At 55.1% G+C, this 26,565-nt stretch overlaps 1 protein-coding gene across 1 annotated transcript; it reads right to left on the bottom strand.

The window, feature by feature from the left end:
- Window positions 1–463: 463 nt before the first annotated feature.
- On the bottom strand, window positions 464–25,510 carry PLEKHM2 (pleckstrin homology and RUN domain containing M2). The gene is made up of 20 exons (XM_039697561.1): window positions 25,271–25,510; window positions 14,572–14,678; window positions 14,312–14,421; window positions 13,007–13,106; window positions 12,451–12,538; window positions 11,818–12,004; window positions 9,556–9,615; window positions 7,427–7,661; window positions 5,631–6,413; window positions 5,298–5,367; window positions 5,128–5,218; window positions 4,784–4,848; window positions 4,431–4,519; window positions 3,722–3,854; window positions 3,454–3,641; window positions 3,100–3,165; window positions 2,476–2,635; window positions 2,094–2,273; window positions 1,894–2,010; window positions 464–1,555 (listed from the first exon to the last, which is right to left on the bottom strand). The coding sequence occupies exons 1-20, from the start codon at window positions 25,328–25,330 to the stop codon at window positions 1,418–1,420; spliced, it is 3,027 nt and encodes a 1,008-aa protein (XP_039553495.1). The 5' UTR covers window positions 25,331–25,510; the 3' UTR covers window positions 464–1,417.
- Window positions 25,511–26,565: the final 1,055 nt, after the last annotated feature.

Raw genomic sequence — 26,565 nt, 5'->3', positions numbered from 1 at the left:
CACTGCGGTGGTTACTGAGGGGCAGGACATGTGAACCCCCCAAATCCCAGACTCCTCCCCTGCCAGTGGCTGTCCCAGTGTCCCCCAACACTTTCGTTTCGATGTCAGAAGTCAAGGAGGGGACAGTGGGTGATGCTGGGGGCTGGCCCCACGGCTGTTTCTTTCTTTTCTAGACTGGACTAGATCTCCTGGATCCAGGGGACTGGGAACATCGCCTGCATCCAGGGATAAGGAAGGACAAAGCATGAAGATCTGTGTGCTCATGGGTAACTCCCAGCTGAAGCCACAAACGTGTCCCACTGCAGGGTTAACGCTGTTGAGGAGCTCGAGGTGCATGTCCTCCCCTCTTTTCATCCAAATACCCCCTTCTCCCTGCCCAGAGCCGTCCCACCGGCTCCAAAGTGACTGCAGGAGGCAGGAGCAGCAGCAGCCCCAGTGGCAGAACCTGGCGTGGGGCCAAGGCTGAGTTACCAAGGTCTGTTTATTTGGGGAGGGGGGAAAGGAAGCAAATGTATGTACATATACATTCAGTCACGTATGTTTCCTCCCAGAAAAAGGCCCCGTGAACTTATATTACATGAGAAGGTCTCCAGGTTATTATTATTGTTATTAGTATTATTTAAAAGCTGGGGTTGTGCCCCAAGGTGCTCGTTGTGGAGCGCAAGTGGCGATGGGTCCTCGCTGGCCTCAGATGCAGTGAGCTGAGGAGATGGGGACATGTTTGGTGGCAGCCACATGACAATGTCCCTCAGGACACCTGAAGAACGTGGGACTCCATCTTTTCTCCCTGAATGCACAGGGTCAGCATTAAAACCACAAACCGGCTGCTGAGATCTAAAACCATGTTTAAGCCAAATATTTGGCCTTGTTCCTTCTTCCTTAGCCTCAAATCTCCTGGACAGGCTGAGAGTGGTTCAGTGGAGTCCGGAGGCCCCGGGCGAGCTCTCCCGGAGGAGGAGGAGGAGGTGGAGCGGTGCCGACTCCTCCTCCCAACACAGCGGTGATTGTATGAGCAACAAAACATGCACGGTAGCGACTGAGTGTTCCCGCCTCGCCCCGACCCTGTTCGAAAATGAACAAGTCCTCAGTCCTGCTCCCCACCAGAACGGGGATGCTTGTCCCAGCCCACCCTGCTCCCACCCACTCCCTCACCACTACTGGGACATTATTCTGTAAAAGGCAAATTATTTGCCCCGTGGCAGCTGGACAAGGAGGAAGGTGCAGGTGGTGAAGCATCTGGCTGCTCCCCAAACCACGCTGGATGTTCCTGGCTTGGTGGAGAGCGCGGGGTCCACACTGCAGGCACGGCCCTGGTGGGGACCAAGCGATGGCAGGAGGGTTTGGGGTGCCAGCTGCCCAGATACAGGCCCTGATCCCCACAAATGGGCCCCCGTGAGCTGTCCTCCCCTGGGCAGGGCTAGCACCAGGGGTCCCGCTCGGCCCGTCCCCGGCAGAGGCTGTCGCTGCGCTGCCAGGCGCTGTCGATGAGGCTCTGGGCATCCTCACATTTCTTCTTCACAGCAGCATCCAGAATGGCCTTGTGCTGGAGATCGACCTGAAACATGGGTGTGGGGTGGCAGGAGGGGAACAGACAACAGTCACTTCTTCCTCTCGCTGTAAAACCAACTCAAACCCACATGGGCAAGCCACCTGTGTCATGGAAATGGTGACAGCGGGGCTGACCCACATTCCTTCCACTCCCCCTGCCAGCACTGGGTGCTCATGGCTTGTCTTGCCAGCCTCTGAATCCCACATCCTGTGATTATATGGAGCCAGAGGAGCTCCCTGGCTCTCCTGCCCTTTGTGGGAAATCTGGGTTCACCCCCCAGGGACAAACTCATTCCTCTGCCCGCCCTCACTCGATGAGGGCGTGAGGCAGCCCCACATGCTCACCTGGTAGATGTTCCTCCATGCGACGTTCAGTGCTGACAGGAACCTCTCCAGTTCCGTAGTGCAACTAAAATAAAGGACCCAGGGGGGCAGGAACTCCTTGCTGTCCTGAGCAAACTCCTAAACACCGAGAGAGAGGCCAGGTGTCAGCACTGGGTGCTCGCCCAGCCCCGGGCCAGCGGGTCCCAGAGCCCTGCCCTCACCAGGATGCAGTACTCCTTGCCAGCCTCCGTGGAGACAGCGGTGATGTCGGTCAGCTCCGCAGTGCCCAGCGAGCGGAAGAAGCTGGTCTGGCAGTCCTCGTGGCACGTGAAAGCCTTGTCATCTGTCAGCACCAGGCAGCAGGGAACGCACGGCGTTGGGGCAACACCCTGGGGGATCACCTGCGTGGGGTGGGGAAGGGGGGTAAAACCTGGCATGATGGAGCCCCATCTCCATGGGGTGCCCCATGGGGAAACCCTCCTGGCTCAGGATAAAGCTGCCTGCTCCATCCTGCCAGACATTCCTGCTCCCTTCGGCACCAAAGGGGCTCTGGGCAAAGGAGGGGGCCGAAGCACCCACGCTCAGCGCCTGTCCCCAGCTCACCCCTTTGGAGACAGCCTGGCAGAAGTACTGCATCCAGTCTGCCATGTCCTCCTCGTTGTCAGCACTCAGCTCCAGGGAGGGCCGGTCCGTCAGGATCACCTGGAAGGAGTGGGGCCGGTCGGTGGTGTTGGAACGCCGGCATCCCCCACACTGCTCGCCGCTGGGAGAGAGGGGGAGGATGGAGATGAGCGTGATGGATGGGCCTGCACGAGCCTGAGAACAGCCTCTGACTGCCCTCCCTGGGCAGCACCTCACCCCTGCTCCCAACAAACACTCATTCCCTATCCATGACATCCCCTGGGATTGCTCCAGGGACCATCTCCAGGCTCTTCACATTGCAGGAGAGCTGGAGTTGATCACAGTGGGTCTCCCAGCAGGACTCTTGGAGGGATCCATCACCCTTCAGAGGCCAAGGCCCCTTCCAAGGAAGGAAATGAGCCCATTTCCAGTGGCATGCACTGGAGCCAAAACAAACTGGCACCTGCCCCCAGGCAGGAGCAGCCGGGATTCCTGCAGCACGGACCAGGCCATGATCCAGCCTGGAACCCCTCCTGGACATCCCAAGTAGCTGCTGCTCCCCAGATCCCCATGGAGGCTGGGTGCTGTGTCCTACCAGCCACTCACCCCATGTTGATGGAGAGCAGAGGGGTGACGTCCGTGCGGTCTGGGTACTGGTACAAGATCCCATTGCTGCCGTTTGGGAAGATGAGAGAGGGGGTCACTGGAGTCAGCCCAGCTCTGGAATCCCCTTCCTTTGGTCCCACAGCCACCCCTGCCCTGCCCTCCACCCATGCAGCCCTGGGGGGGGTGGGGTCACATTCCTGCTGCTGGGCACCCATAAACGGTGGCTTGGCCCCTTTAGGTGGCAAGATGAGTCCTCTCCACCTCCCAGGCAGCTCTCGGGCAGCAACTCCTCCCAGCACCTTCTCCCAAGAGCCCTGTCTGACCCCAGCCCTGCCCCACAGCCCCAGTGCCCACCTGAGCACCACGAAGCAGGGCTTCCACTGCTCCTTGCCCAGGTAGGAGGTGCCTGCCTTGTAGTGCAGCACGCCGTCCTTGGTGACGGCGTGCTCCGCAGAGGAGCTGCTGCTGGCGGCTCCCAGCGCCTCATCCATGGGGTCCTCCCAGTGAACGAGGCCGTAGAAACGCACAACCACATTGCAGGCCTGCAGGAACCAGGAGAAGTCAAGGGAGTCTCCTGTGAGCCTTTGTCACCTGCAGAGGTGGTGGTGACATCCAAACTCACCTCACACTTGGACTCCTGTGCCACAAACTTGGCAAGTGCCAATTTCTCCATGGTGGCATCTGTGAGGATACTGGGATAAGGGGGCTCCCGGCACCCTTTGATCATGGCTGACTTCAAGGAGACCAGGAAGAACCTGAGAGGGAGACAGAGATCTCTGACAAGGCTGGGGCAAACAGCCCCTCATCTCCCTCATACACTCTGGGGCCTAAAGGGCTCCCCTGAGCTGTGAGGCTCTGGTCTTCCAGACCAAAGAGTTGCAAAATCAACCTACAGACCAAAGGTGATGGGAGGCTGCAAAGTCTGAACTCCAGAAAGGAGATGTGACACCCAGAGGTGGTCACTCATCCCAGCACAGACCCCAGTATGGCTTGATGGTCACCTCTCTGAACTGCCAGCACATACAGAGACTGGGACATGCCTTGGAGCTCATCCCTATTCATGCCAAGTGACACAAGTGACATGTGGTCTGCATTGCCCAGAGTCCCAAAGCTCAGATTGAGGGATGGAGTAACTCTTGATCCAGGGAAGACACTCTGGTTGTATCCATGCCTGAGGCATTTCCAGCTGTCAGCTGGGTTCAGCAGTGGCATCAAACCAGCCCCCAACCCCCTCATGGGTGTCAGGACTGTCATGAAGGGCTGTCTCTGTAGTCTCCCACTGTCCCCAAGTCCAAGAATCCTGGAGTTCTGTGCTGCAGTTCCCCACTCACTCGGTGAGAGCCACGTCGGCAGTGTCCAGCAGGAACTGCTTCCTCCGGTTGGTGCACACCAGGGTCACTGTCTGCTGATCCAGCCCAACCTGTGCCACACAGCAATGGTTAGGGAAGCAGGCACAGGATGAGGGGCAACACAGCAGGGCTGACTGGGCTTCTGGCCCCAGGGAGAGGGTCAGTGGTCACTCTGCTGCCCATGCAAAGACATGGGCACCCACAGAGGTGGCACTGGAAGGGGCATCACTGCCAGCTCTCCCAGTCTCAAAAGCTCACTGCCCAGAACACTCCCCACGTACACAAGCACACCCTCAGCCCTGGGCAGGTGAGAGCTGCCCCCCAGCCAGGCTCACCGAGATGTAATCCAGCTCGTTGTAGGACACGGCCTCCTCCACCATGTAGGGCTTCTCCGCTGCCCCTGGCACAGACACAGAGAGCCACGTGAGGGGGGCACAGCACCCCCTCTGCAGCAGCAGCAGCAGTGACACCCCTGCAAACCCAGCCATGGCCCAGGCAGCACGGAGCCACGGGACACGTGTCCCAGGGCTCCTGGGGGACAAGTCAATCTGAGCTCCCTGCTGTGACCACGGGACTCAAGGGAACTGGCAGTGAAGGCAATGATGGCCCAATCCATGGACAGGCCGTGGATGGAGCCTCCCTCCCTGCACTGAGCCCAGGGGCTGTCGGGATGAGATACCTTTCCGGATCAGGTACACATAGCAATCTGTCAGCAGGACATAGATCAGCTGCAGGTTCCCTTCCATGTGCCCCGTGCTCATTCGGATCATCTGCAGGGAAAGAAAGGAGCTCTCAGCCCTGGGCTGACGCAGGCACAGAGCTGATCTTTAATTGATGGAGACCCCTTACCCTGAACAACTGCTCCTCGTTCTCCCGAAAGACGTGGATCATCAGCAGGAGGAGATGGTTGTTATCCACCCTGCGGAGAGAGACAGCAGAGGATGGACACGGATGTGAGGCTGGGTGAGTCCAGGAAGGGCAATCCCCTTCCTTGTTGAACACGTCCTTGATTTGGGCACTTGTTAGCTCCCCAAGACCTTCTCTTCCTGACCCTTTGTGCCTCCTCTTCATCCTGGAGAAGGGTGGGCTTTGCCCCCCAAACCGAGGACAAAGGGAAAGGCGGCAACTTGAGCTCAAGATTGTTTTGAAGATGCTCTCCCTGCTGAGCAAACTCATCCTCACCTGAACTCGGAGGGATGGGTCAGCTCCGAGGGGCTGCCCTGCCCTTCCTCCACCCCAGAGTCCTCAGCGCTGCTTGGGGAAGGGCTGGGCTGCTCCTTCTTGGGCTCACAGAGAGCCTGTGCGTCGGTGGTTTCTGTCTGGCTAGTCTGAGGTTCATCACTCGCCCTTTCAGACTCTACTGCCCCAACTGCTTCTCCCTCTTTGCTTTCTTCTTCTTCAGGAGCCTCAGGGCTACCAGAAACATGTGGCGGTTGGCCAGGCCCTGGAGGGTCATGGTGGCCACCACCTGGTGCAGCAGCGTTTGGACTCTCGACGGTAAATCGGTAGAAGTCCATGGGGGCTGAAATCCCCTCGCTAAAGTCGCCAGAGGACGATCCATCCGGGGTCTCCCCTGGCGTGCCGGTCCGAAAGGGCTGCCCGGGGGGCTCCAGGGCGGTGTTCCAGCCCCCGGGGTCCAGCTGCCCGTTGAGCCTGTCCATCACCTTGCTCAGGGGCTGCCCCAGGCTCTCCATGGACGTGTCCTTCATCTCGGGGATGCGCAGGGCCAGCGGGCCGAGGGCAGCGCGCTCCCCGCCCTCCTCGGGCCCGCCCGGGGCAGCGGAGCCCCCGTCCCTCGGCGGCTCCTCCCTGTCCCCCTCCCCGTCCCTCGGCGGCTCCTCCCTGTCGCTGAGCCCGTTGACGCCGCTGTCCCCGCTGGCCTCGGGCGCTGCGAGCGCCGGGTTGTTCACCGCCTCCTCAGGCTTCACCTTCTTCTTCTTGCCTGTCTTCTTCTTCTTGGCTAACCTGTGGGAGAGAAGAGCGTCACCCACTGTGCATGTTTAGACTCTGCAATATGCACAACATTCCTTTGCAATTTTCCCTACTGCAGAGAAATCCTTCTCATCAGGAACACTGCTCAGTGTGCAGCCATGTAGAGCCCCCATCTCTGTGCCAGTTTTCACAAGGCAAGGTATGGGCACTTTGTCCTACCTATCCCAAAAAGAGGTGTCACTGCTGACAAAGCACCCTGGGCTTTCTTTCAGCTGTAAAGGGATCACAAATGGTTGTGGTGGTGAAGTAATGTGGGAGAAATCCCTGGTTGAGATCAAGAAGCTGGGAAGGGAGATTTCTGGATTTCTGAAGGTGGCAATGCCATGTCCCGCCCTGCCAGGAGAGGGAGATGCAGGTTGGAGCACACCAAGATGTGTTGCAGAAGTGTTCTGGCACTCACAGCACCCGAACTGCTGCCAGGTCACCCCTGTTTAGGAAGTGAGCCCAGTGCTCTCCTTCCCTGTGTCTGCCATGTGGGATGATGTGTAAAACCCAGCTCCTCTGCTCCAGCACAGCCCTGCTGGGCGGGTTTGGGGAGTCCCCATTGCTGGGTGTGAGCAGACAGAGCCTTGAGCTCTTTGTCTGGACTGAGGGCTCTGAGGGATCCCTTGGGGATCCCCCCTGCAGCAGTCAAACACCCAAACCCCGGCCAGGAGCTCTGCAGAGGCATCTCCCATGACAGGTTCGGCCACAGCTCACTGACAAACAGGAGGAGGAACAGGACGGGAGACAAGATCCAAGTTCCAGAGCTGCTGCAAAGCTGCCACCAGCTGGAGAGAGCTCCAAATAAACGTTCACGGATTACTCTGAGCCCTGTGACACACACTGGCAGGAAAAGGGGGTGATGTGGAATCAGCCCAAGGGACCCAGCCCAGCCTCGTGGGGCTGAACAAAGGCTGCAGCACAGACACCGTCCTCGCCGGGACAGAAGAGGCGGCGCATCCTCAGCATCTGCCGCTCTCCGAGGCCAGCAGCCGTGTCCCTACCTGATGACCTCCAGCTCCGTGCAGCTCTCGGACTGGTCCGTTCCCTCGGGGGTGGCCTCCGCCTTGTCCCGGGAAGCAGCGTGCACCGGCGTGGTGTCGGTGGAGGACGGCGCCTCGGCCCTGTCCTGGTTGAAGGGGTTGTGGCGCTGCGTGGGGCTCCTGGCCGCGGCCCGGCCGCCGTTGGCCTCCGAGGCCGCGGAGCGCGGGCAGCTGAGCGTGTCCGTCAGGTCCCCGTCTGCAGCACAGGGACAAGAGCGGATCAGCGCCGGGAGCAGCGCCGGCTCGGGCTCCTGCACGCAGCCAGCCCGAGCCAAGCCGTGTGCCAGGGGCTCTGTGTGGGCACCACGCTGCTGGCAGCGCCAGCAGCTCCTGGTGAGGACGGACAGCGAGGCCAGCGTGAGACCTGCACCCCCTCTGCAGTTCAGAGTGCCTGCACACAGCAGCTCAGCCACCAGGAGCCAGCAGCCCCATGCAGAGCAGAGGTGGTGTCTGTGGGGGGAGTCTGAGGGTCCTGGGGCCATTGCTCCTGAGCAAGGTGACAGCGAGCCACCAGGCTGCTGCTTCTCCCCTGCTGTGGGAAGGTGCCTGCTCAGCTGGAAGGGCAGACACAGAGGCAGCCCATGGAGCAGCAATCCTGACAGAGCTGGCTGCTCTCCTCTGCTCACATGAGACACACGTGGGGCTGGAGTGTGCTGGACAGGGGACACAGCATTCAGCAGGCAGCACAGACAGGGCAGAGCACAAACAGCTGGGCCCGTGTTAGTCTTCAGAGGGAAAAAGAGCAGAGGAGCAGGGCTGCAGGAGTCATGCTTGGACTATTATTATCTGTCATCCATCCAAAATCATGGTTACAGAAAAGTTATCCATGCCCTTCTGTTCTCCAGCACCATTCCTGCTCTAGTGGAAGGTGTCCCTGTCCATGACAAGGGACTGGAATGAGATGATCTTTAAGGTCCCTTGCAACCCAAACCATTCCATGATTCTGATTCCTTTCCATAGTCAGCTAAAAAGACCCCTTGGGAAGAGAACCACAGCCCTGGCAGACTGATTTGGGGTGTAGGATTTGAGGAGGAAAATGAAACCTCTTGTAAAACTCTAATCCAGGCAGTTTGTGCTGGATTATTCCAAAATTCCACTTTATTCTCAGTGAAAAAGCTGCTCTGGAGCAGGGAGAGTGTGAGCTCTACCAGGAAAGTCAATCAGGTTTTATATCCTCAAATCCAGAGGGATCTCCCTTTCCCCAGCATCCCTGGGCTTCAGCCTTCATCCAACACTCCCACTGGAGCTGTTGGCTGCATCCTAGGTTTGGAAATGTGGTTTGTACCCTCCATGGACAGGCTAAACCACCTCTGTGACATCCCTGTGCATGGGGTAAGAAAGAAGCTAAGAGGGAGCATGTTAGAGCCCGAGAGCAATCCACATTGGAGCAATCCACATGGAATTCAGGCAGATTTGCCCAAACAGTCCCCAAATATTCAAGTGGTCCCATCAGGCTCCAGCTAATGGAACCACATGAATCCAGCCTTGAGCTGCAAAGGACAGAGTGTGGTGTGTTTCCTCTGGGGCTGAAGCAGAGAGGATGCTGCTCCAGTGCAGGATATGCACAGGGGCTGCATGTGGAAGAAGAATAAATTCCTTTAAGCTGGGCAAGTGCTCTTGGCCATAAAGGCCAGAGGTAGCTGGTAAGTGGGTTTAAAAAGTGGTAAAACTAATAAAAGTAACAAATGTAGTGACCTAAACTGAGCATGGCCATGTGCTGGATATTGTAGCTTGATGGGAGAAGTTTTGACACAGGACAGGATGATCCACGGAAAACAAAACCTCCAAAATTAATCCCTGCAAAATGCCCAAAATTAAAGGCAGCAGAATTAGTTGAGCTGTTTTCCAGGGCTTTCAGGAAGCCAATGATGGTGGATCCATTTTTTAGTCAGCACCCTGTGTGCTTTACCCCAGAGAGGAAATCCATGGCATGAGGGCAGCTGGCACATCCCACATTTTGGGCCTGTACAGAATTCCATCAGGACAGGGCAGTTGGTTGTTAAAGAAACAAACATGGGAACATGCAGCAAGCTCAGGGGCAGCAATGCAGACAGAAAACAAAAATGCTGTAAGAGATGAGCGTGTCCCACCTTCCCAGTCTCTGCTGGGCATGGTCTGCATTGCTGGAAAGACATCTCCAAAATCATAATCTACAAGAATGAGGGATAAAACTCAGGATTAGAAATACAGGTAGTGGGGAGGGAAGTGGGGAGAGTGTGAAGGGGATTTGGGGAGGGAGATGGGAATGGGGAGAAACAAAACAATTGCCCACTGGTATCTGAAACATGGGAAAATAGGGAATGTGGGTGTGAATGGAAACCAGCTGCACTAGTGGTTGTTCCTTCTGGAACAACCAGTGTTGGGAGCTACAAAGGGACCAGGGAAGGGTGAAGGCCCCATTATTCAAGCTCCTGGGAAGCTAAACCAGATAAACAGTGGCACCTAGGGCTTGATCCTCTCTGGGAAACAATTTAATCTCTCTGTGCCTCAGTTTCCCCACTTCACACTTACCTCCCACAGATACTGTGATGTTTGACTCGTGAATGTTTGCAAAGCCAGGGATCTGATTAAAGGGGAAAACTTGTCCTCTGATCCTACAATCCCCAGTTCCACCTACACTCTCAGGGTAGAGACATGCTCCTGTTGAAATGATGAGCAGGGTAATAGCTACAGGGAAAAGTTAAATTCCTCCACACCAGAGGAGCAGCAGCAATTCCTGCACTCCTGGGTCCTGGTCCAGCATTCCTACATCAGCACCAAATCCCTCTGTGCATGGGGAGACTGAGACACAGAGCACAGCCACTGCCTGGACACATGGAATAGGCTGAGATGATGCCAAACCCAAAACCCATCTCCAAAATCCCCTGGATCTCCACTCCAAAGCCCTCTTCTCTTGAGCTTTAAGCAGCCATTCACCAGAAGGCCAGGGACACCCAGTGGTAGGGGCAGGCAGGAGATGTCTCACACAAGCCATGCTCTGCTGATGGATGAGCAGGAATGCAAAACCAGGGGTACAGCACAACAGCTGCTTATGCCAAACCTCTGGGCACAGAGAACCTTCCTCTGTGAGTTTTATTTCTAGGCTCCTCATGCTGTCTCCAACTTCCCCGGGATGTTGGAGATTTGGCACGAGCAAGTCCCTAAAATCAAACCCTTTCCTGAGTGCACACGTGGTGAGCCCAAACCAGTGCTGTGCTTCCAAGTCCTTTGTTAAAACAATTCCAATGCCCATCCCAGGCTGTTCCTTCAGCATCTTTAATACCTGCAGGTTCTGTCTTGCTCATGAAAGGCACCTGGTGACCCTTGTCTTGAGGAAACCCATCTGTGTGTGAGCTCAGGCCCAAATTCTCTGCATCCATCTAACAGTTCATTCCATTCCATCTCTATTCCACAATCCCTTTTGTCCAAACTGACATAAAAACCAGGACATGGCCAATGCATTTTGGATTAGGAACAGCACCAGCAGAGCTGCTGCTTGATGTGAACATGGTGGGTGCAGGACAGGAGCTCCACTCTGGTGCAGCAGACTCATGGTGCAGACACCAAGTATGTGTCTGCCCAGTTCATCAGGAACAACACCCAGCCTCTCTGAAGGGATAAGGGTGTGGTCAGGACAATTTAGCAGGCTGCTCAAGATGTATCAAGAGGACAAACCAACACCTCTGAGACCAGTGGCTGCCTGTCTCCCAGACTGAAGACACAGAGAAGCCTCTGGAAACTACTCCCCTCCAGGGCCAGCACATGTGGCTCTCTGGACTGTGAAACAAACAGTTAAAAACCTCCCCTGCAGTCCTGTGTCCCTGCTGACCTGGAAGCCACATTCAGATACAGGCACGGCCTTCACTCTGTGGGGAGAGTCCTCCAGTTCTTGCTAAAACCCCAGGGACCTGGGGTGCCTGCAGGGAATGTCCTTCTCTCCCAGTCTGAGGCATAGAATCAGCACAGAATGATTTGGGTTGGAAGGGACCTTAAAGTTGACCTAATTCCACCCTCTGCCACGGGCAAGGACACCTTCCACTGTCCCAGGCTGCTGCAAGCCCCATCCAAGCTGGCCTTGGACACTTGCAGGGATCCAGGGGCAGCCACAACTTATCTGGGCAGCCTGTGCCAGGGCCTCACCACCCTCACAGGGATGAATTTCTTCCTAATACCTAATCTAAATTTCCCATCTTTTTGTTTAAAACTCTTAGTTTAAACCCATTCCCCCTCGTCCTGTCTCCCAAGCATGTAAGACAGGAGAGACTCCCAGCCTGGCTGCTGGTCCTCCTGCTTTGGTCTCTTCCAGTCTAAAATCTGCTGCCTTATCTGAAGGGGATGTGGGAAGAAAACCCCCCTGCCCACACCCCACTGACCCTCACTGGATGGAGCAATGGCACTGTCGTCCCATTCCAGGTTGGTGGAGGTGACAGAGTTGAAGGAGTTGAGGGAGAGGCTGTCGGAGCCGTGCACGGAGCTGGGCAGGCGCTCCTCGAAGTCCAGCAGGTGCTGAGGTTTGTAGTAATCCGGCATGTACGGGGCCAGATCCAGGTACGGAGCATCCTGCAGGCCAGGGAGCGCTCACAGTCAGCCTGCACTGCCCCAGCTGGGGGGAAAGGCCACCCCACCAAAATAGTGGGACTGCCCCTTGAAGGTCCCTTCTCAGTGTCCATCTCAGAGGAAACCCAGTGGTTTTACCCAGGGTTATCCGGTGGATTTGTGTTTTCTGAAGGGACACCAGGGTTTTGTACCACACTTGCAGAGCTCAGCTCCTTTATCCCCATCAATCTGCCCTGCAGCTGCCTTGTTCCTCCTCCAAGCAGTGAAGAACTGAGCAACAGGAATAAATCCCATTGCTGGATCCCCAAAGACCTAGAAGTCTTTCCCAAAATCATCAGCATCATCTGAAAGTCCACCCTGGACCAAGCGGAGGGATCTGTCCCACCCTGGACCTCCCCTGCTCCACATTCCCACTCTCCCAGAGCTCGGAGAACAGATGAAACTCTCACCAGGTCCAAGTCAAAGCGGATGAACTCCAGCCCAGACACCAGTGTTAAGAACAAGGTCAGATGGTCGTGACTGCAGACCAGGGCGTTCCTGCCACAGGGAGGAACAAAAGAGCTTTACAGATGAGGGAAAGAGGAGAAGCAGCTACAAGGGCCCTTCTGTTTCTTTGGGGGCGTCTCTGAGCTGCCACAGATTGGCCTGGAGCTGGCAGCCCACTCCTTGCCTCTGTGGGCAGCCACTGTGTGCTGTCCCCAAACTGAGCTACAGGTTCCAGCAAAGCTGGGTGCCTGAACAGGAGCTCAGCAGCTCCTTGGAAATAATGGAAAAATATAAAGGGGACTGCAGAGTAAAAGCAGGAACTAGGAGAAATGCTTGCAGGCCTCATAGAGTTAAGAGGACAGTGTGTTCACATCTAGGACCTTTAAACTAACCATGTAAATCCCACAAAGAAAAAAAATAAACCCTGATCAACTGCTCGTTCCCTACTGGCAAATTCAGGCTGCCTTCTGACCAGGAGGGATGTCAAATGCTACACAAAGAAGGAGCTGGAATACTTACTTGACATAGTACTTGTGCAGCAGGCTGAGGTTCTCCTGGAACAGTCTCAAGTAGCTCTCCAAGGAATTTTCATTGAGGGCAAGGTATAGCCAGGCCCGGCCTGGAAACAGAGCAGCAGAGAGATTTATCTGGAAACACCTGAGAAGTGACACAAGCCTAGAAATAGTCATGAATTAGTTAAAACCCCTCAGATCATTCATTTGTATCATTTGAGGGGAGCAGCTATGAGGGAAATCTGGGGTGGGGGGATGCCAGTGAGAGATTAATGATTTGGAGTAAAATTGGTGAGAGACAGGTAAAGAAGTAGCCACACAACTGTGGCCCTCCAGCAAGATGGGAGCCCTACCAGAAATGCCAGGAGATGGAAGAGGCAGAGGGAGAATTGCCATGAATCAGCCCAGGTGAGATTTGACACAAATTCTGGTGCAGAGAGAGGTGACAGTAGAGCCTGTGCTCAGCTCTGCTCTCACCAGTACAGGCCCAGGACAAGGCAGGTGTTTGGATAAGCAGGCACAGAGGATCTGGGCATGGTCCTGCATCAGAAGTGGCCTCAGTGGTCCCAAACATCTGCTATGGACAACTTGGAGCAGGGAAAATGCAGAATCACACACATGACTGCTACAGCAAGATGTGGCATGAGAGGGGATGCTCCCATCTGCCAGGAGCCCTTCCCAAGGGCATGGCCCTGCAGGACTCCCATCTGCCAGAAACCCTTCCCAAGGGCATGGCCCCACAGGGCTCCCATCTGCCAGAAACCCTTCCCAAGGGCATGGCCCCACAGGGCTCCCATCTGCCAGAAACCCTTCCCAAGGACACAGCCCAGGACTCCCATCCTTCCCAAGTGCTACCATCTGCCAGGAACTCTTTCGGATGCCACGGCCCCACAGGATTCCCATCTGTCTGGAACCCTTCCTGTGGGCACAGCCTCTTGTGTTTCAGGGCAGCAGAAGCCAGGCTACACCTCAGCATCTGACCCCGAGGCACAGTGACATTATTTCCAGACCTCACATGGTCATGGCAGGACTCCCACCTCCTTGGCTCAGGCTGCCCAGGGAAGCAGTGGAATCACCATTCCTGGAAATGTTCAAACTGTGTGTGGATGTGGCACGTGGTGGATGTGGCAGTACTGGGCTAATGGTAGGACTCAATGATCTTAGAGATCCTTTCCAACTTTAATAATTCTGCAATTCCTTTGCCTGGGACCCAGATCCCAATGGCTCCCTAGATCCACCAGCAGCCCCAGCTCCTCAGCACAGCCTGGCCCTCCCCAGGTGTCCCCACAGCGAGTGTCCCCTGAGCACTCACTGCGTCCCAGGTTGGTGGCCACGTGCTGCAGCACCTCGATCTGTTTGATGGCTTCCCGGCGCGTGAAGTGAACCACCAGCACCCAGTACCCCGAGGAAAGATCCTGCAGTCTGGAGGAAGAAAAATCCCACAGGAAAATGAAGCAAAAGCTTCATTATCTGCACCCCAATCCCTGCCCAGATGCTTTCTCCATGCTGAGGCTCCACACCAGGCTTTTTCCACGGGGAAAAGCAGCACCCCAGGGTGGGCTCCAGGCTCACCCGTAGAGCAGAGCGTGGTCCAGGTGTTCACAGAGCCGCTGCAGGACCTTGTCGTGGTTTCTGATGGCCGGTGTCTCATCTTCACAGGCAGCAAAGTAGCTCTGCAGCTGCAAAATAAGAGATGGGATGGCTGGAGTGCCCTTCTCCAGCCCACGAGGAGCAGGTGGAGGTGCCAAAACGTTCATATCCAGCACTGAACAGTTTTTTGTGATCTCTCAGCTTGCTAAACCCTGTTGCAGGTTTTACTTATGGGGCACAGCCGATGGTTTTGAGAGGATCCTGAGGCAACAACTACAGGGAGAACCTTGCCCAAGGTCCCCACATCTCACAGCCCAGCAGTACCATGGTGGCTGCACAACCAAGTTCCCCAAAGGTGAGCAGCCTCTTCCCTTCCAGCCAACACTACAGCAGAGGTGGTTCCTCTGCAACCACCACAAAGTGGTTCAGAGCAGAAACAAACCCCAGCTCTGCTCTGTTTCTGGCTCTGACACGGATGAGGCCTCTCCTTGGTTTTGCTAGAAATCCCAGAAATCCCTTGCACCCAAATCCTATATCCCTTCCCAGCTGACCCACAGGCCTCCTCCTGCCCCCAGAGCTTAGGGATCTATTTAGGTCCTGTCTCACACACCCTTGGCATCCAGGCAGGGAGATTACTCTCCTGGGATGTAATCTCAGCTGGACAGGCCATGGCTGTTTGCTGACAATGTGCAAGGACAGCTCAGCTGAGCCACAACAATATTAGAGACAATATATATGTCATTTTAGTGACCTAACATGTCTTTGCCAAACCTCACGAGATGATAGATGTGTAAAACCCAAAAACTTGACATTACTGTGCTTGTGAAGTCTGACCTGTCCCCCAAAACAGGTTTCTCCTCCAGAATTATTACCAGGGAAGCCCCTTTTGGAAAAATCATCCAGTCTTGCTGTGCAGTTACCCAGGGGTCGGAGAACACCTCGGGGGGGGAACTGATCCCAACAACACTCTTGGGAGCATGAACATATTGAGCTCCAACACCCTCCTGGCCTGAAGACCTTGAACCCCTCTGGAGCTCTTAGGTAAGATGGCAGAGCCAGGCAGGCTCCTGCATGGAGCTGGTCCCAGCCCTCATGTGAGAGAAAACTGCTGAGCCTGGAGAATGGCAGCCAGAGCTCCCCTGTCCGATGGCACAGCCCTGCTCTGCCCGTCCCTGTCCCTGTCCCTGTCCCAGCAGGTGAATCCCCTGGGGAAGCAGGTGGTGAGGTGCAGAGGTGGTGATTGCAGAGGCACCTGTGGGTGTTCTGGAGATCCTCAGGAGCTTTCACAACATGCAGGTGAGACCTGGAACATTTCAGCTCAACAGCTCCTATCCATTTCTGGGAGGAAGCTTTTCCAGAAGATTCCCACTATTCACAGGCAGCCCAGACTGAAGCAGAGAGGAAAATGCCCTAAAATTCCACTATTTAAGAAAAATTTCAGGAGGTACTTGCAGCCAGTGTTTGAAGGTGCAGCAAGAACACCAGAGGAAGAAACAAACCTATAATTTAGAGCCATATCCCTTGGGTGATGGATGGATGGCGTCATGGGGATGATCTCCAAGAGCTGGAGCTCACTAAAATATCCCATTTTCGGGAAAATTGAGGCAGAGGCAAAGATCTCACAGGACATGAGCCAGCACTTGAAGGCAGAAATTCCCAGCTTGTCCCAACCAGGCTGTGGGCTCTGCAGGGAGCTGGGGCACCCTTGGAGGAGGTTCTGGGTGGTTCTGCAGGCTCTGTGCTGGACTGGGGAAATGCAGCTGGGGGGAACAAGAACAAACCAGGCATTTCATGAACTCACCACTGAAAAAAAAAGGAGACACAGCTTGGGGAGGTCAGTTTGGAGGAAACTTGGGAGCCTGTCTGTGCCTCTGACCAGAGGAATTCCTCGTGACAGAGACACTCCAAGCCTGGGCAGCAAGAGAGATGAGGAAATAGAAGTATTTCCTCTTTTTTCTTTCCTCATTTCCCCCAAAATAACTCAGAAATTTGTCATGCTCCTTCCTGCAGCCAGTGCACAGCTCCCATCCCTCTCCATGGATTGTCCCATTCCTGTCATCCAAGGGTGCAAACTATTAGCAAATGGTGGCTGTCTCCACCTCAAAAATTGATTTCTCTGCCTTGGAAAAGCCCAATCTTCCCCCAGGAAGGGGTTTAGGTTCTGAAGAGCTCATTCTTTGTTATACCAAGGGCTGGTGTCCCTTTAGCTGCTCTGCAAGGAGCACTGAGCCTCCTGCTCTGCACAAACCAGCTCCCCCTGCATCCCTGTTCCTGGGGAGGCTGCTGGAAAACCTGGCCCCACGGCCATACCAGAGCAAACTCACCCCAAAAGGCTCAACCCTGTCCCTGTAGCACACCAGGGGCCAGAGGATGGGCTGCTGTGACCGTGCTTTGCTCAGAGTCACGGGCTCACAGCAGCCCAGAGGGCGGGAAAGGCACGCTCAGCACTTTGGGATCGGGATCCTGGCACCCCGAGTCACGGCCTTTTAGGGGCTGTGGGTCACAGGAAGCCACGAGGGCTCGCTCCCCCGACATGTGCCACCACGTCCCCACACAGCACTGCACCCAGGGATGGTGCCACTCCCAGCATCCCTCCACAACAAACATGGCCAAAGGCTGCCAGTGCCCAGCCAAGGGTGGGCACGGCTCACTGGAGCACAATTCCCACAAGAGACCAGCCAGGTGAATCCCTGCCCAGCCACCCTGACCAGGGAGGAAACAAGACACAGCAAGCCTCAGGATCTCCTGGGTGGAGTCATGCCTCCAGCCAGGGTGGGGAAACACTTGCAAAAGCTGATGGGGAGGTGTTTCTGGCTTGGGAAGAAGGGTGAAGACACACAGAGAAAAGTTAGGATGAAACAGCTTTCCCAGCTGGGGAACAAAGTCCAGCTGTGCCATTTTTCAAAGATCCAATGCCTAGCTGAAAATTTGTAGGAATTATGGCCATGAGTATCATGACACAGCACCTGTGTGGTGATGGCAGCAGTGATGTGGCACTCTCCCAAAAAATGGCATTTTACAGAGTGTTTATGTGGAGTCTCCTGTAAGTCGTTATAAAACACACACAGATAATTGAAGCAGCCTCTCCTTCTGCAGTCAGACCTGTCTGGGAGGTGGTGACCAACTTCATGAGGCATCCACAAAGCAGCTCCCTGACACAGCTGGGCAGTGAGCCCAGCTGGAGCCAGGGACATCAGCAAGGAGGCAAATAATTGGGTTAAAAACGCCATCCCTGGGTTTCTGGAGAGATGCTCTTCCCCTTGTCTCCTCTGCGCCCCAAATCCAGAAGGAAGGGCTGAAGGCTGGCTCAGATGGAGGACTCCTGCTCATGAGGGGCACAGCAATGCCTGGAGCCCTGACCCGGGGCTATTTATAGACATTCCTGTGGCCAAAAGAAGCCCTGCTGGCATGCAGAAGGCATCCCAGCCATCCAGGCACCGGGACCACTCTGCAGCCCCGGCCAGGTCTGAGCACCAGCACTCCTGGGACAGAACCTGCTCAGGGAGAGCGCCAACAGCAGCCCAGCCACGGGCTGAAAACACCTGGGAGAGCCTGCAGCAGAACAGGAACAGACCTGGCTGCCACTGGGAAACACTCACACCACGTCCCCACTGAGGAGGAGGAGGATTTAATTGCTGTTTATCAATCACAGGTTCATTTTTCTAGCAGTGACACACCTCACCCCATGCCGGCACACACGAGAGAGGCTCTTCCTTGCACAATTTGATAACCTATTACTGCAGTGGTTCTCAATGAGTGTGAAGATTTCCAGGCTGATCTGCAGAGCTCCTGTGTTGCAAAGGAAGCCAACAAATAATCAGGGAGGTGTTCTGGAAAGCCCATTCCTGAATCTAATCGTTCTTGTGGTGGTTTTGAAATCCCTTCAGTAATTCTAAAACCTCACTGGAATACTGAAATAGTCTCCTGACCTGTTCAGGGCTGGTCACAGCTCAACTGAGTCCACATCACTCCTCTGGAAATCTGCCCTGCAGATGTTTCACCAGCAGCTTTCCAACATCAATTCCATTTCACTTGTTCTGCTTGGTATTTCCCTGGCAGGACAAACACAGCGGAAGAACAACAAACACCCTTTGCATTCCTCAGCTCCTTAACTGGGATTGGAAAGGTGCTTTAAAACCCTCATTCCCACCCACAGCATACGGACTGAGGTGAGGGGTTTTCCCCAGCTGGAAGAGCTGAGCACCCTCAGGAGCAATCCTGGAGCTCCAGGGAGCACAAGAAAGGGAAACTGACTTTGTCCCAAGCGATGACAGCTCAGTGCCAAGGGAAGACACACGGGAAGGGCCAGGACAGACACCTCAGAGCTGTCACTTTCACACCTGGTCAGGGTGTACAGATGTGCAATAGCAAATGGATACAGAAGAGGCTGATCTCCTGTGCCTGGAAAACTCCTAGTTTTCCACATCATCCATAAAAGCAGGCTGAACGCCATGGCAGGGGCACTTGTCTTTCTCATGCACTTGTACAACACAAAGCCCTAAAACTCCAGCTCTAGCAGGACATTTTGGAGGTCACACACATGATCTGACTCAACACTCCTTACAAACCAGCACTGGCCTCAGTGCCCAGCTTCCCACTTTGTGCACCTTGCCTGGATCTTGGGGTTTTTTTCAGAAAAAAACACACCAGGCACATTCAGAGCATCAGCACCTGGAAGACACCATGAGTGCCACTGGAGCAACCCGGAGATGTGGAGAGACAGGAGACTGGCTCAGGTGAAGCTGAAACCCCCAGTAACGTTGCTCCTTGCTGGAAACACTGAATTTTGAAGCACTCCCAATCCAATGCCAGCAATGTGTCTCCCGGGACACATACACTTCTCAGCTCACATCCCCCAAGGCTTTTCTGGGGCTTTCCTTCACTATTTCTAAGCAGCAAAGCTTGCAGCAGGCTGGACCCATGTGTGACTCAGACAAGGATAGGTTTTTTTCTAGTGGGAATTTTTAGGGAGCATCCCGTTCCTCTGTCACAGCGAGCAGAGCAGGGGCTGAGCACAGAATTGGCTGCAGTGGAAAAGGGTCTCTGAGCTAACCAAAGGCAGGTGGGAAGGTAACATGCTCAGCATAACAGAACAAATAGACTTTATGGGGAAAAAAAACCCAAGTCCAGTGGCAAACACACCAGAAGCAAGCAAAGTGCTGCTCTCCCAGGGAGCTGCTGCTCCCTCACACGCCAGGTCCCGCGGCTCCGAGTCCCTCCCCATGGCCTCCAGCCCCTGCTTAATTCAGTTACACCTCTTGGACCAGCTCACCAGAAGTGGGGAAAGCTGAAATCACTCAACAGCCACCAGAATTGTGTAATCAGAAGTAGAGAGGCTTGGAGGCTTTCCTTTAGCTCCTTGGGAAAACCACGGCCAAATTCACGCTCCTAAACCGGCTTCTCCCCCAGCAAAACGCTTTGTGCTAGAGAGAAGAAATGGGATTTTTTTACTTCCCAAAATGTCATCACAGGCTTGTCCACCCTCAGCTCCAGAGCTGATTTTTGGTGTTATGGAGGGCAAACATCAGTTTAGGTACCTGCAGAACTCAATCCCCTTGAAATTGTGGATGACAAACCCCAGATCACCACCAGCCCTATGGTGGTGTGAGTGTGACTACCAGACTGGCTCCTGGATGGCCAGCAGGGAAGTTTCCTGATCACTGGGATGGGGAAAGAGGAATTTCTAAAGAGATAACCTTGAAATATTCAAGCAACCCAAGCAATACACAGCTGCAATGAGAGCAGAACCACAGCACCACAGAGACAAAGCCCTTGGAGGCCCACCAAGATACCCCTGTGGACTTGTAAAGCATCTGAGTGACCCCTGTGTCTTGTCTTCATGGACAACTCAGGAGCTCCATGGGATTGCTGCTACTTCACCCACAGGCTTCTGGCAGCTGGCAAACCTGGTACACGTGGCAAAGGAACATGCAGGGCTACCCTCTTCATGTGGTCCCTGCAGCAGCAACAGATGTGGCCTGGGGAGACGTGAGTGAATGAGAGGAAAGACCCTGGCAGAGATAAAACCCCAGTGGTCTTTGAGCCAGAGAGGTGCCTCTCAAAAGGGAGCAGAAGGCAAGAGACTGTTTGGCTGTTTTCACATCTCCAGCACTGCTGCCTCTGGGCTGGGCTAAATAAATCCAGCCAGGCAGAGATGAGCACATTCCCTGTGTGATTTGAGTAGGGATGCTCCCCTCCAGCACTCCCTGCCCCTCTCCAGGACACAGGGGCTCTAAGCCATGCCCAAACCCACCCTCCCTCGCCTTGCAGGAATCACAAGGCAGAGCTCAGCAGCTCAGGAGACGGCAAAGGCATTTCAAAGGTACGGGGCTAAAAATCCAACCTGGAGACAGGCATCAAAGGCTCAGCATTAACTTGCTGTGAGGGCAGTGGAAACCTTCCCAAAGTCATGCAGAAACGGAGCAGAGCCAGAGCTTTTGGCAAGAACTCCTGCAACGTCAGCAAAAACCACTGCTCCACCTGATTGACATGCACCAAGGATCAGCTGCTCCAGAGTTCATGGCAATGTGTGTCCTTCAAAGGCAGCAGAATGGCCTGAAAACCAGAGAGGAGTCCCAAAATCTGGGATTCTAACCTCTTTTCTGATTGTACATTCGGCTCCTGGAATTGTCAACAATAACACTGTTTAAGGACTTTGCATTTTCACCACCTAATCCCAGGTAGGAGAGCACTGAACCTCTCCTGAGCCCAGGGAATATTCAGGGAAACCCGAGAGAACACAAACCACCAGCTTCATGGACCAGGGAAGCTGTGACAGCTCCTGGCTACCAGGAGATGCTTGGCCAAGGATGGATTTGAAGTTGTTGGCATTTCTGGTGTGTTTAGAGCTCAACTGGGCAGCACCAGGAAGCTGCCCTCATCCCACTGCCACCCTACACAGCAGCATCTCCTAGTAGAAGGAAACAAGCACTTGAGTGAACACACTGAGCCATAACATGCCCATCCCCAGCCTTCTGCCCCAATAAAGCCCTAAATCTTCACAAAAAACAAGGGTTAGGCAGCAATCTGTGCAGTAATTTGAGCTGGAGCACAGCCCTCTTAGCAGAAGGGGAACTGAGTGAGAAAAGGGAAATTAAACAGTCACAATGCTGTCCATGTGTGCAGAAAGCATCACACTGTGAATTAATCTACAGCTCCCAGGGAGGACACAGAGGACAAGCTGTAGATGGGAAATCAAAACCATGCTCCCAATTCCCTTGGAACTGAAGCAGGGACCCAGCTCCCCAGTGCTGAGCTCTCCCAGCCTCTCCTGAAGCCATCAAGAACAGAAACCTCTTGACATGTGTCTGGTTAGAGAAGCCTATTTTATCTAAGTTAGTGTTTTGCTTCACTTTTCTCAGTGGAGGCTGACTTCACACCTCCAACATCACACCTCTGAAATCTGCAGCAGAGCCACCCCTGATCTTCCCCCCCGGTACACGGGAACCACACAGAGAACCCCACAGGCTGGAATTACCCTCTCCAAGCACATCTGCCACTTTTCCATCTGTGCTCCATCCCTCAAGTCTCTCCAGGAAAATAAGAGAAATGGACCTGCTCACTGAGGTTTGAGGCATTTGCTTGAAATTGAAGCATTTTTTTGCTGTGGATTTGTACAAAATCCACACACCCATAATCCCAGTTCTATCATTCAATTTTAGAAGTCTTCTCCACAACCTCAATTCAAATGCAGTGTTCTCCTAGGGATCAGTGCCTGTCAGCAGAGAAAATCTAAAATTCTCAGTAGCCAGGTTCCAACATGTACTGATCCCCCACCCCTAAAACCCAGCAGCACCTGGTAAAAACTGAAATCACAGCCAGGTACAGTCGCAGCCCTGAGTGTCAAACCCTTCCCAGGGCTGTGCTGCTGCTCCTCTCCTTCCCCAATGAGGCTGCTGAGCACAGGGTGCTCTTCCCTGGGCAGCTCCATGAAAATGAGGCATTGTTTGCTCCCCTTTGGGTCTGCAGCTGAGAAAAGAAAACCCCCACCATTACCACAGACACATCCAAATCCTCCTGCACCAGTGGCGAAAGTAAGGAGTGAGCAACCCACACTGTGAGGAAGCTTCTGAAATCAGAGGCAAGATGCTTGGAAAACTCCTCCAAGCCCCATGACACAATTCCAGTGCCAAGGAGTTACTCAAGACGAGGATGGCAGACAGCAGGATTTCCCAGCACAAAGCCACTTGCTCCCTTAACCTACTACTTTACTCTTGCCACTCATAGAGAAAAAGAGGATCAGGGATTTCAGGCTGAAGTGGAGAGGTAAGCACCAGGAAAAATTAGCAGCTCCATAGTGACTTCTCTGAGGAAGGAGAACTGCATCCTGGGGGTAAAAAAGCAGGGTGGAATTTCACCATGGCCTGAGTTTGGTTTCGCTGGGATGGTAGAAATTAATCCATCAGCCTACACTTAATCCATCAGGCTCCTACACTTCCCTGAGTTTTGCTTTGAACAAGAAGGAACAAGCAGGATTAGAAAATCCCAAAATTTTCACTGCTGGACCAAGACAGGAGTTGGCAGGGATCAGGCAGGCCAAGGTGGGCTGGCAGAGCTGAGCTGAAGAGTCCTCTTCAATCACAACAGCAGTTAAAATAAACATGTTGATTTTTTAGCATTTCCAAACGTGATCTTCCAAGGATTTTCTGAATGCAATTAAATTATGTCCAACCAATCCTGTGTGGGAAGTTGTATTCCTTACATGTACAGGGAAACTGAGGCAGGAGCATTGCAGAACATTGTGACAGAGCTCCGAGCAGACTGAACATCCACTGGTTTCCAGATAGAAGATTATCCTTCATTTTTAGAGGACAAACACGCAAGAGGCCAGAGGTCAGGGTCATCCATGGAAGAAAAAAGCTGGGAGAGGTTTGCACATCCATCCTACACCCCAGAGGCAGTGCCCAGCCATCCTTTTCTTAACAGCACCAGGAATTTGCTCATGCTGGTCTTCATAAAACAAATATTCATGGAGGAATCCATGTCAGGACACACTGCAGAGCACAGGAAAACTCCCATTCCACAGAGCTCCGAGCAGACTGAACATCCACTGGTTTCCAGATAGAAGATTATCCTTCATTTTTAGAGGACAAACACGCAAGAGGCCAGAGGTCAGGGTCATCCATGGAAGAAAAAAGCTGGGAGAGGTTTGCACATCCATCCTACACCCCAGAGGCAGTGCCCAGCCATCCTTTTCTTAACAGCACCAGGAATTTGCTCATGCTGGTCTTCATAAAACAAATATTCATGGAGGAATCCATGTCAGGACACACTGAGCACAGGAAAACTTCTATTCCATAAGGCACAGGAAATCCACAACTGGAGAAACAACAGCAAGTCCAGACAGCCTTTACCCAAAAAAAACTTGGGACAAACACAAATGAAACTCCTGTTGCCTTCTCAAATGGAGCAGGGGTTCTTTTTCAAGGTTGGTTGGAGCTCATGGGTGGGCCAAACCAAAGCTTCCAGCATGTCCTTAAAACTCACTCCTTTGGCCTTCCCAAAGATTTCAGCATCCCAGTCCTCTCTGTGCCGCTCATGGATGTTTCCACCACCAGGATGGGCTTTAAGAAACCACCCGAGGAGAAACGAGGGGCAAGGAGAAGGTGAGAGAACACATGTTCAGAGCGCTACTTTGAGGGCATAGAGCAGGGCCCAGGAATGAACCACACATCCCCTGTGTCCGTGGGGACAATGTCCCAGGTGTGTCCCAGGTCCTGCCCCTCTATCCTGTGCCCACCGCAGGACACACCTGGCTGAAGGGAGAACCTCTGGAAAGATGGTTTTAGGCTGGACTCCAAATCCCTCCTGAACAGCAAAAAGGGTCCCCCCAATCCTGTCCTTTGAAATCGGGAACCCTGGTCAGGAGAATCCCAGTATATCCCAGCCAGCTACAACAGAGGGTCCCAGGGGTAACCCAAAGGTGTCCCTTTGACAGGGTGACTCCACACCCAGATGTGCCACCTCCACCACCAGAAGAGCTGTGTCCAACCTCATACCCTCAGCACAGAGGGTCTCCAAGGACACTCCCAAAAATGTCCACCTCTGATGCTGTGCGCCCTTGACCTCCATGCTCCTGTCCCAGAGTTCACCAGTATCCCTGGGATGTTTCTTGGGTGTGGGGGTCTGTACAATTGTCCCTCAGTCCCATGCCTCAGGCAGGAGATCCATAGGGACCCATCCTTCAACCCTACAGCCATGGCAGCAGCGTGTGTCTGGGGGGTCCCCAGAGTGTCCCCAGCCCTGCCCCTCTGCAGGCACAGCCCCCAGGCTGTCCTGGAGCTGTCCCCAGGCCCACAGCCCCACCCTCAACCAGAGGACAGCAGAATCCCAGAGCTGTCCCCAGCACCAGCAGAGGCGGGTCACCATGGATGTCCCCAGGCCCAGAGCGCTTGCAGAGCGGGGTCCCCAGGGCCATCCCAGCCCCACAGCCCCGCGGAGGGAGCGTCCTCCCGGCTGTCCCCAGCCCCACCTGCACAGAGCGGGTCCCCAGGGCTGTCCACACCAGCACAACACAGCACCGGCCTACGCGCCAGAGCCCAGGGCTGTCCCCAGCCTCACAGCCCCGGCACTGGGGTTCCCCAGGGCTGTCCCCAGCCCGCAGCCCAGGTGTGTCCCCAGGCCTAGTCCTTTCAGCACCGCGGGTCGGTGTCCGCAGCCCCCGCCGTGCTCCCGCTCCCACCTTCTTGACGGAGAGGGAGATGTTCTCCAGGATGCGGTCCTTCACCTCCGCCGGCTCCATGGCGCCTCCGCCCGCCGCCGCCGCCCGCCGCGTGCCGGCTCCGTCCTGCCGGCTGCCCGGCCGGCCCCGGGCTGGCGGCTCCGCGGCGCTCAGCGCGCCATGGCCGGGCGCGGGGGCGAGCGGACCCCGCGGGAGCACAGCGGAGTCGAGCCGCGCTGGGGCCGCGCTCCGCCGGGAACTGAGGTCACGGGAAAGGAGGGAGGGACGGAGGGAGGGAGCGAGCGGCGCTGCCCGCCCCGGGCCAGCAACGGGACCGCCCTGGGCCCGCAACGCCACCTCCCAAGGCCGGCAACGGGACCGCCCTGCACCGGCAACAGCGCCGCCCCGCCCGGGGATGAGGGGCCGGCCCAGCCCGGGATAGCCGAACCGAACAGGGCCGAACGGAGCCCAACCGGGCCCGGCCGAGCCCAACCCGGCCGAATGGAGCCGAGTGGAGCCGAACCCAGCCCGCCCCAAATGGCGCCGGTGGCGGGGGCACCCTCGTGACCCCGCGAGGGGACCGTGAGGGGAGGTGGCGGTGGATCCCTCATGAGCCCCTGAGGGGAGATGGCGTCGGAGACAGTTGAAGGGATGTGAGGGGATAGTGAGGGACGCGAGGCGATGTGCCTCTGCGGACAGTGAGGGAAGGTGGCACTGGGTTCCTCACAGCCCGGGACTCACTGAGGGGACGTGATGTTGAGGACAGTGAGGGCATGGAGGGAGGTGGCACTGGCTCACTCACAGCCCTGGGATTAGTACGGGGATGTGGGGGGAGATGGCACTGGGGACACTGAGGGGAATGAGGGGAGATGGCAATGGGGACACTGAGGGGTATGAGGGGCCTTGGGTCTGTCATGGCCCTGACCTCAGTGAGGGGCAGTGACATTTGGGAGACTGCCATGACACAGTGAGGGGACACAGGAGAAGGTGGCATTGGTTCTTCCACAGCAGGGAGGATGTGAGGGGGATAAGAGGAGTTGGTTCCCTCACAGTCCAGGGGGACAGGAGGGGACAGTGCTGGTGCCTTCTGAGTGGACACACAGTGAGTTTGGAGATGTGAGCTGCTCACCAGCCACCCAGCCCTCCGAGCCAGGGCCCAGCCTGCAGCTTTGCTGCACTTTGGGGTGCTGGCCTCAAAGGAAATTATCAGTGGTGAGGAAAAAATGGGGGATCCATATGGCACCCCACCACCTCAGGCTTCAGCAGTGCTTCCTTCAGTTCTGCTCCACCAACCTGAAATGGAGGATCCAGCTCTT

The sequence above is a fragment of the Passer montanus genome, unplaced genomic scaffold (assembly GCF_014805655.1).
Source record: "Passer montanus isolate IOZ18808 unplaced genomic scaffold, ASM1480565v1 scaffold118, whole genome shotgun sequence".
NCBI classification, from domain to species: domain Eukaryota; kingdom Metazoa; phylum Chordata; class Aves; order Passeriformes; family Passeridae; genus Passer; species Passer montanus.
This window is presented reverse-complemented; position numbering and strand designations above follow the sequence as displayed.